This window comes from Magallana gigas, chromosome 10 (genome assembly GCF_963853765.1).
Source record: "Magallana gigas chromosome 10, xbMagGiga1.1, whole genome shotgun sequence".
Taxonomy (NCBI): Eukaryota; Metazoa; Mollusca; class Bivalvia; order Ostreida; family Ostreidae; genus Magallana; species Magallana gigas.
The window spans coordinates 23250290-23259883 of NC_088862.1; the positions used below are offsets into that span (position 1 = coordinate 23250290).

At 30.9% G+C, this 9594-nt stretch overlaps 1 protein-coding gene across 1 annotated transcript; it reads right to left on the reverse strand.

Moving 5' to 3' along the window:
* Positions 1–5921: 5921 nt before the first annotated feature.
* On the reverse strand, positions 5922–8489 carry LOC136271995 (polypeptide N-acetylgalactosaminyltransferase 5-like). The gene is made up of 5 exons (XM_066072646.1): positions 8418–8489; positions 7946–8074; positions 7229–7333; positions 6661–6789; positions 5922–6071 (listed from the first exon to the last, which is right to left on the reverse strand). The coding sequence occupies exons 1-5, from the start codon at positions 8487–8489 to the stop codon at positions 5922–5924; spliced, it is 585 nt and encodes a 194-aa protein (XP_065928718.1).
* Positions 8490–9594: the final 1105 nt, after the last annotated feature.

Here is a 9594-nt window from a genome sequence, read left to right on the forward strand (position 1 = left end):
GTTCTAATACCCTCAGCCTCAGCAACACACTTGGGAACGGGTAACACAACGAATTGTTACATGCGCGTAAATTATGCGCGTACGGTTCGCCGTAGAATTCACTTCATTTCTATATAAAAGCAGTAAAATTTTCTTTAAAAATAAGACATTCAGGATAATAAAATAATAAAATAAAATAATAAAATAATAAAATAAATAGTGTGTGTTTGGGAGGGTAACTGTTGAAATTGACACCCCTCGAAAACCATTGTCAACCTCCGCTTCGCGTTGGTTGACAATAGCTTTCTCGGGGCATCACTTTCAACATTTACCCTCCCAAACAGGCACTATTTATATAATGTGCATAGTTCTATTAGAAAAGTATACCAGTTTAAATGATGTAGAAAGTAGACCACATTTACTACTAATTATGCCTTTTAAAACGTAATGCGTAATATGTTGTACAAATGAATACAATCATTAACTTTATATGTTCCGCAGAAACCTCTGCCCCTCCCCCTTATGCACATGTGGTTCAATTGAAAGTAATGACCACTATCTTTTATATTGCCCAAATTATAATGTAATACGTAGTGAAACAATTAACAAACTTCGAGATTCAACAAATGTAAACATATTACTCTTTGGGTCTCCCAATCTTAGCGATAATGATAATAAATACATTTTTTATATGGTCCAAAAATTTATCATCGACAGTAAACGATTTCAGGGTACCTAGTGTAACCTCGACACTGTTTTTTTTTTACTTAATTATATTCTCTAAATATGTAAATAGCGTCTAGGATATATTAATACAGGGATGTATTTCATACATGTATTTCCTTTGGTGTTTTACTTCAAATTGTTCTGAACATAATTGTATTGTTTTCCTTATAGTATAACATGAAGTTATACGTTCGTGGGTCGATTAGCTCACTAGTTTAAAAATAAATGCACTTGTAATTCCAACTCTCAAACTCATGCATATGTCAAAATGTCTAGTCTTGATTGATACATATATTGGATGTCTTTATCTCCTCTTTTATATAAGCTTTCTGGTTCTTTATTTAATCATACATACATGTAATTTGAACCTCTCATATTTTTTCTTATCTAAGAGAGGGATTTGTATATTATTAAGCCCTTTGGCTTGTTTCCCAATCTTATTGTACTTTATGCCAAATACATGTACCTGCTATTGTAAATTATCAATAAAATATTGTTTAAACTAATCATATTTTTTGGAATATGATCACAATATCAAACAAGCAATACATGGAAATCTCATTTTTATAAAGATGTAAAGTTTCGTATCTCTATAGCCATTTCGTATTGCTCAAACTTCACCAACAGGGTGTCTCTTCGTAATAGATGTAGATCTGTAGCTCTCTGGTTGAAAAATAATCGGATAAACAAACTGATTTGTCTATACAAATTTTTTCAACCAGAGAGCTAGTAAACAGATCTGCAGCTTTCCTTCGTAACAAACGTACTATGCCCTTGAACCAAAGTCATATCACATCGCTGAGTAAATCTTAGTCAGGAGCATATTTTTTTACTACTTTGCTCAAACAGTCAAAGAATACTCACATCACCTAAAGGATTCGAAGTTTCCATAGCCAGAGGTCAAGGTCACTTGGTCAGAGGTCAAGGTCTTATGAATTCATGCAAAATCATTGTCCAAGAATATTTTCTCTTCCTTTTGTGCGACTCATTCTTCATCTATAGTGTTAACATGAAGAGTGCAGTGACCTCGAGTTGTTTCTAATGCCAAGGTCGAAACAACACTTTTTCTCTTTTCCTTTGTCCTTATTTGGTCATACATGTACCCATCCCTCCCCCGGTCAAAATGAGCATAAATGAAGGATGTGCAAAACTCATGGACTTTGTTCTAGAGTGGTAGTCATGGAATGGCATGATAGCAATCCTTGCCCCAAACCAAACTATCTCCCCCTTTTACACTATCTGACTCGCGCTTAACCTTTTGAGGTGTTCACCCCCCTATTTAGTTACACCTCCATCTCGACATCATCAAATCATCTATGTTGTTTTAATTTGCCCCCCCCCCCCCTTAGTTATAGGTTGTTTGTTGCCCTTATTTTTCACGTTATACATGCAGAATATAGAGATATGTAACAGTTGTTTTGTTATAGATTTCAAATCGGTTGTAAAAAAACAAAACACCAGTATCATTTGTAAGTTGAATTTATTAAGGCACACTTGGCTGGTTACCAGCCCTCGCTTCCCCAGTCATACACCACCAGTTTTATCTTTATATATAATACACATATGTATATACCACATTATGAAAAAAAAAGAATTACAGAAAATCTTTACAGACTTGCAATTCTGACAAGTTTATACAAGTGTGCACATATTTATTGCATTTCTATCCTTTTTTGATGTGCACCAGAATTGATACACACATAAACATCTAAATGACCCCTCCCCCTTTTTTGCCATTGAAAAATAAAATAAATAGATGGTTTTACATTTATATAATACAGTCAATGCATTTTTTTCAATTCTGACAATTATATTGATGCATCTGATTAGATACATGTATATACTTGAAACATATGGTATATACCATAAAAGACAATATAAAAGAAAACAAGCAGATTTAATTATACATTTTCAGTTAATATTGTATTCTTTTATGAAACATCAACAAGACTTGAGAGCTAAAAATATCAAATATTCTAGTCTTAATTAATATACTGAAAAGTAAAGAATACTGAAACATCATTATGTAGATATAGACAATTATTTTTAAAAAAAATTAGAAAGAGAGAAAAAAAGAATACAGTTTTAATCAATACTTATTCAAAAATCAACATGTGAATTTGAAGGATAATACATGAGATTAAATTGACCTATAGATCACACAGATTTAGTTTTCAGTCATTCTATGTGACTTGAAATGAAGAATACATAATGAAAACTGATTATAAAATTGTTAAGTAACAATTATAATAAATGAATGTATCATGGATTGTGCTTCAGAATAGAGAGAAATTTAAAAAACAAAAAGATCTTCTCATGCATGGACACATACTACTAGTTTATACATATTTAAAACAAAAATCAGAATGCCATTTTAACTGCGTTACTATTTCTCAAAAACATATGTGAAGATTGAAAAACAGGCATTCATATTAATTTCACACATGCTGATCAGAATGATTTTGCTCAACAGCTTGAGGATATTGTCTTTTTAAAGCAATTTCATAAGTTCCAAATTCATTAAGTAGGACTTGTTGGTCATTGCCATTTTTAGACTATAATAATCTTCTTGAAACAAAGAGCTCTATACAGAGAATTAGGCAAACTATTAACATTTTAGAGCTAAAAGATTTGAATTTTTGTTAAAAATAGTTATAAGCCAAAAATAATATAATACAGGTAATTGTTTTAGAAAGATCTGTTAGATAATTTGTTGTTTCACTAGATACAAGCCAAAAATACCATATTAGCATCAACTTTTTTTGGAACAGATCTAATGGATAATTTGTTAACCGCCCACCCTCCTAAGTAGGATTGTTGTAAACAAAAAAAGGTGTTTGATAGATAAACATATGTAAATGCGCTTCAAAATTGATTACATGTATTCCAATTAACTTGTATTTGCAGATCAACCACATGTGTAAAGCAAACAGAACAAATTCTAAACCAAACTCAGCAGACTGAAGAAAACAGGTGACAGATAATTTAGGTATCCAGTTATGATTTTTCAACATTAACCTATGTTAGCTCTTGCTCTCCATTCAACAGAGAGAGAGAGAGAGAGAGAGAGAGAGAGAGAGAGGTTTATATAATCTGGTCAGTCATATCTGGTCAGAATACACATATAGGGCACAGCCTCTAGTACATGTAACATATGCAAATTAATACATACATTCTAAAACAAAAAACAAAAAATAACCAATTAAGTTAATTATTTCAAATGTTCGCCCACTTCTACAGAATCACATATATAACACAATGGGTATTGGATTTCATTTGTACTGATTAAAGAAGTATGTAATACTAATTCTTACATATATATACATTAAAATATACAAAACCAAACACGTTCCACATTATTCAATAGCATATAACAACATCAAAGTAAATATATACTCTTCATTATACACAAAGTAAAAAACAAACATGGAATGTATCGTATAAAGGAGACTTTTCTTTCTATACTTAGGGCTTTAAGCAGACTCACAGTTTGACCTTAGGTCGATGGCATGTCCATAATATATATGCATATTTTTTTGCAAATAAAGGCTGGATAAAGGGATGTTTAAAGCTTGGACCCCTAAAATTCTACAACAAAACTGTCCAAGACCTTTAGCTGGGTCTATGCAGTAAGAAATGCATGCTATCTGCTAAAAGTTTGACAATCTGGACTTCTCCTTCATGTATTCATAGAGGCTTGTCAAAAAGAATTAAAAGTCAATAAAATATTAGTCAATTTGACTTCATATTCAAAACCAAGCTAAATGCCAAATACATGTACATACACTTGAAAAATCCCACAAATGAAGATCAAATATTGTGTGTTTAACTGGAATTTTCAGGTGATAAAGGGATATTTTTGCTTATAAAAAGGTTATTAGCCAAAGAGAAATTATATACTTATTCTTATTTAAAATTTGAGTCATTGGTTTAAGATTTCAAAAAATAACAAAATATAAATGTACCTACTTTTTGGATCTTAACATGTCTGCATTAATAACCAGTTATACATTGTACAATACTTCAAGATAAGGCTATGTTAGTATATTGTGTCCATTCAGATACCGGTATACAGAAAAAATACTGAAGCTATTTGAAGAAATATTCTTTTAAGAAAAAAAAAGTGATAAATAAATACACATGCATGAACAATCTTCAACAAGAAAAACAACGCTTTGAATATTTTGCTAAAATATTTTGTAGCCGACAATTAAAACACAGATATATAATTTAAGATAGTTTTAACAAACAAGCATATCCTTTAATCAACTTTAAGTCAACTTTTTGTGTAGTTTGTGATTCTCTGAGCAAAATCAACAACAATGGGGCAGGAATGTCTGGCAAAAAATCACAGACATCTCTGTATGACAAATATAATTATCGCAAAATGTGAACAATACAATTCTTAACTAACTAGCACCAATTAGATCTTGAAAGCTTGACCGCAACTTTGAAAAATTAAATGATTATTGCAATAAAACTCTGGCAGGTACCTTATACATTAGTTTGTATGATAAAGCATTGAAACATGATTAATAATCCAAAACGAAAATAACTGATCATTACAGAGACTTTATTTCGTCTCAAGATTTTTGAATACCTATGAAAAAATTCATGTGCTTTATCATCTGAGCAAAATCAATTCTTTAATGAAAAATAAATCAATCAATTAATTTTTAATTCAATATTTTGAATTAAAATTAAAGTACTTTCTAGATTCCAAAAATCTAAAGCTATAAGTACATTATGTTTAAAGTACTGTCAAGTGAGGATATTTCCTTCTTTGAATGACTGACTTCTTCAAGATATATGAATACATCATCATCAGCCATCAATTTTGATGAATCTGCAAACTGACACAAGTTAATATTAACATGATTTTTTTTCTCCATGACAATGTATTTCCTCTTCTTTCCCTCTTGCAGTTATATATGGCATACAGAAAGAGATCACAGATCTAGCAAAGTGTTTACAACTAAGAAACCATTGTCACATCAACATAGAAAAATACTGTTTGCATAGAAAAATATTCCTCTTACTTTTTTTTTCAAATATACTATCAAGTTTATCACACATGTATTTTAAGCAGTATGATGTTAAACTGTTATCCCAAATATTGAAGTTTGGCAGTTGAACATTTTTTTTTGGTGGGTGAATATTTCTCTCTCCAAAAGGAGAGAACCCTTCACACCACAGCAGCAGTAGTTGTCTGCCCTTTAGTTGTTCCTGATTATCCCACTAGGTGACTTCCTCTTCCAGGTCCAGATCTGTCTGTCTATCTCTGTGCATGTCTTCATGGTCAGCTTCTGACCGTCCACGCTGGTCTCCATGCACTTCTGTGTGTTGGCATGGTAAATGGAGTTGTCCTGTTCATGAAAGTTACAATGTATGAAAAGGAATGTACATGTATGCATGTACTATTCATACCACTTTAATTGATGGAGCCAATATTGCTAACCAACTTTTATTGTGTACAAGAAAAAAGTTATAAAAGTTGATAAAATATCTTCCGTAAACCATTCCTTTCAATATGAGTCATTCTAAATCATTTAATCCCTAGAAAATTGTTAATAAAAGTCGGCGTAAATAAAAGCTGAATAACAGTGATTTTTTTTATAGGTCACCCTAAACCATTTATTTTAAGTAAATCGTGGATTAAAGTTGTCGCAAACATAAAGTCACTGCAAATTACTGTGGAAACAATAGATTTCATGATAGCTCAATTTTCGTTTAATTCGTGGGTACCCCTCATCCATGAATTAACATCCTCCATAAATTAATAAATAAGGATATAAAAAAGCCATATTTCCTTTGCAGGTTTAAGAGAATACACGAATAAAGTCCCCACAAACCTTGAAAATTTCAGCAATCCATGAAAAATGGCCCCAACGAACTTTAATGATTCCACAGTAATTAAATTATGATAATTTTTTTCTTTCCTTGACCTTGACCTACCTCTCTGTATTGCCACTCCTGGTTTCCTTTCTGGCCGTGGCACGGATAAACAATAATGCTCTCTCCTCCGGAATCATCCAGGCATCCATCGTCTCGACGGATTTCTCCGTTCTTACTCAACATCCAATACTACAATTATACAATAAAATCATCAATTCCTGTCGGATTTGAAAAGCCAAAGAATCTTGCACTCCAGACTTTAAACACTATACTGTTCTTAATATATATAAATCTTCATTGAATTAGTGTATACCCTTCAACCATAACATTATAGGGAAATCTCAAACATATCATGAAATTTGATTTAAAAAAAAGACATTTTAAGTACTACATTGTACTAAGGACAATTTATTTTTACAAAACCAATTTCAATAAATAGTTGATAATTTGTAACTTTAATGTTTATAATCATATTCATAATTTAAAATAATTTTAGGAGAGAAGATTTATAGGCATTGTACCTGCTGTTCAATCCAATTCAATGTATTCATTTATACTTGAATAAAATACTTATGAAATTAAATCAATTGATAAATCAATCAATATCTGTGAATTTGACCACACCCACCTGGTTGCCCCCCTGGTTGTGACAAGGCCACATGTTGACCGGTTTGTGGTAGTTGTGGTTATCCACCGCACTGTCGATACACATCGGCTTGGCCTTGCTGCGGATCTGTAACCAATGCATTACGTAACATTATAATTTATGCAAACTTTGAAATTGCCAATTTTCTAATATATTTCTAAAAATGTATGTAAATATACTTGTGTGTTTGCATGTGCATAAAATTTATAAAAACTGAATTTATTAATGTCAACATTAGTATTAGTATGGAACAAAAACAATAAATTATATATAAAAAAAAAAAAAAAAAAAAAAAAAAAAAGTATTATCATAGTATTGCTCACATTTTAAATAACCTGCTTATGCATGTGACTCTTCAATTCTTGTAAATAATGTGTCTTAACTGCTATATTATATTTATAATTTTGTCATTTTTTTTTTATTATGGTGATATTTTATAATTTTATGACATCATTTTTATAATAGTAAAAGGAGGAATTTTTTGAGAAAATTAACTGTACTGTTGTGACTGACCTATACAACATTGAAATTCAATATAGCTGCAACATAAATTAAAGCAAGTCTATTTCTTAGGGCCATAAATATCAAATATGGCACAGGAGTAGCTCTTTGTTTACTTCATTCTTGTCTGTATTAAAAAAAAAAACGTGAAAACAATGAAAGATGAGACAAAAAAAATTATGATACTATTTTTCGTACCTCTCCAGAAGCAATGGCTTCCCCTGGAACAAACAGGTCTGGGTAGACATTTTTGACGAACCAGTCAAAGCTATGGCACTGCAAACGTTCCCGAAGCTTCTTTCTGTCGGTGACATCTCCGTAATCTCCCTATGGAAAACAATGTATTTATCTATTATTCATCTAAATTTATTTAATTAGATTATTGTTGACTTTATATTATACAAATTACATTTTCCAAATGAATATCCTCAATTTGTTATTCAAGAGTATGTCATTTTTCAAACTCTTAATCTAACGGTAGAAACAAAACATATATTATAAATCGAAGTGAAATAAAAATGTCTTAATCATAACAAATTAAACATTTTGAGAGTATTGCACAACCAAAACATACCAGCTGTCTCCATTTTTATTTCTGAATCAGTTCTTTAAACCGTGTAGAAAAAATAGGCTGCAAACCAAGAGGGCCTGGCCAGACTAACTGACAGACAGACAGATAATTATTCTCCTTCAGTTTCACATTCAGGGAACTAAAAATCAAAAGAAGTTTTTGAAATTCCATACCAGATCATAGTTGAATCTTTTATAATAATAGTTCTTGTATTCGTCCATCCAAACTTTGGCCAATCGGATTGAGTTTTTCTTGACAACGTTGACACCAGTCCTCTACTTGTACGGACTTCTCTTTCTGAAAATGTGACCAACATGAGAGCATGGAATGATTTCTTAGGTACCTACACACATCCAGACCTTCAAACTGAAAAATAAAATCATACAAAACTGTCATGATATCATAATATTTTTTTTAACCAGTAACCAGTTATTAAACAGCATTGCAGAAAATGAGTTTTGAAAAATGTTATGATCCATCAAACATGAATCTAAATTATATTACAAACAGTAAATTTTCTTTCAATATGAGAATGGACAATAAAAAGAAATTTGGTGCCATGTCCAGGATCCTACTTACTCTAAATAACAGTTCTAAGTTTTCTCCTCCCCAAATATCCATTCCAAGGTCGTAGGTACCAAGTTCCGTAAAATATTCTCTACTGATGGAGAAAAGACCTCCGGCCATCGTGGGCGACCTGTGATATCATTAGTTTAAGAATAACATAGGATTGAAATATAAAAGGATGTTTCAAAGTTCAGTATATAAAATTTGCTTGTCATTTACTTTTATTCAGGTCTTTGTTGAAACATACATGAAAGTTAATGATTCTAGGCTTTTAAGTGTCTTAAATTCTTTAAACAAAATAAAAATATTGAAAGACAAAAAGTTTTTACAACATAAAAATTCCATAATATTTGATTATGTTTAAAAATCTTATAAACACACAATTTTTTTGTCAATACTTTTGTTGCATGTTTTGGAAAAGAAATTCTATAACTAGCAGAATAATGTCACTGTGATGATATTTTTCTAGCAAGCAGATGAAAAAGTATCAGAATTGACGATTCAAAATGCATGCACTTCTAATTTGGATTCTAATTAATACAGTAAAACTAATTCAATCAACAATATCAATAATCTTTAAATCTAAAAAGATTATTGAAAAATTGAGTGATAAGTAAGTTGATTTAAACAGTTGCACTGTATGCAATGTATTTTAAGGTACATTATCCCTTTCCTCCATTAACTTAATTTCTTACCTGTCTGATGTACA

Bases quoted from the DNA above. Each gene is read 5' to 3' on its own strand.
- LOC136271995 (XM_066072646.1), bottom strand. From the start codon at position 8,489: ATGGAATTTCAAAAACTTCTTTTGATTTTTAGTTCCCTGAATGTGAAA. The intron at 7,334-7,945 runs GTACGAAAAATA...CATTGGTTACAG, and splicing joins AAGCCATTGCTTCTGGAGAG to ATCCGCAGCAAGGCCAAGCC. The intron at 6,790-7,228 runs GTGGGTGTGGTC...GTATAATTGTAG, and splicing joins ACAACCAGGGGGGCAACCAG to TATTGGATGTTGAGTAAGAA.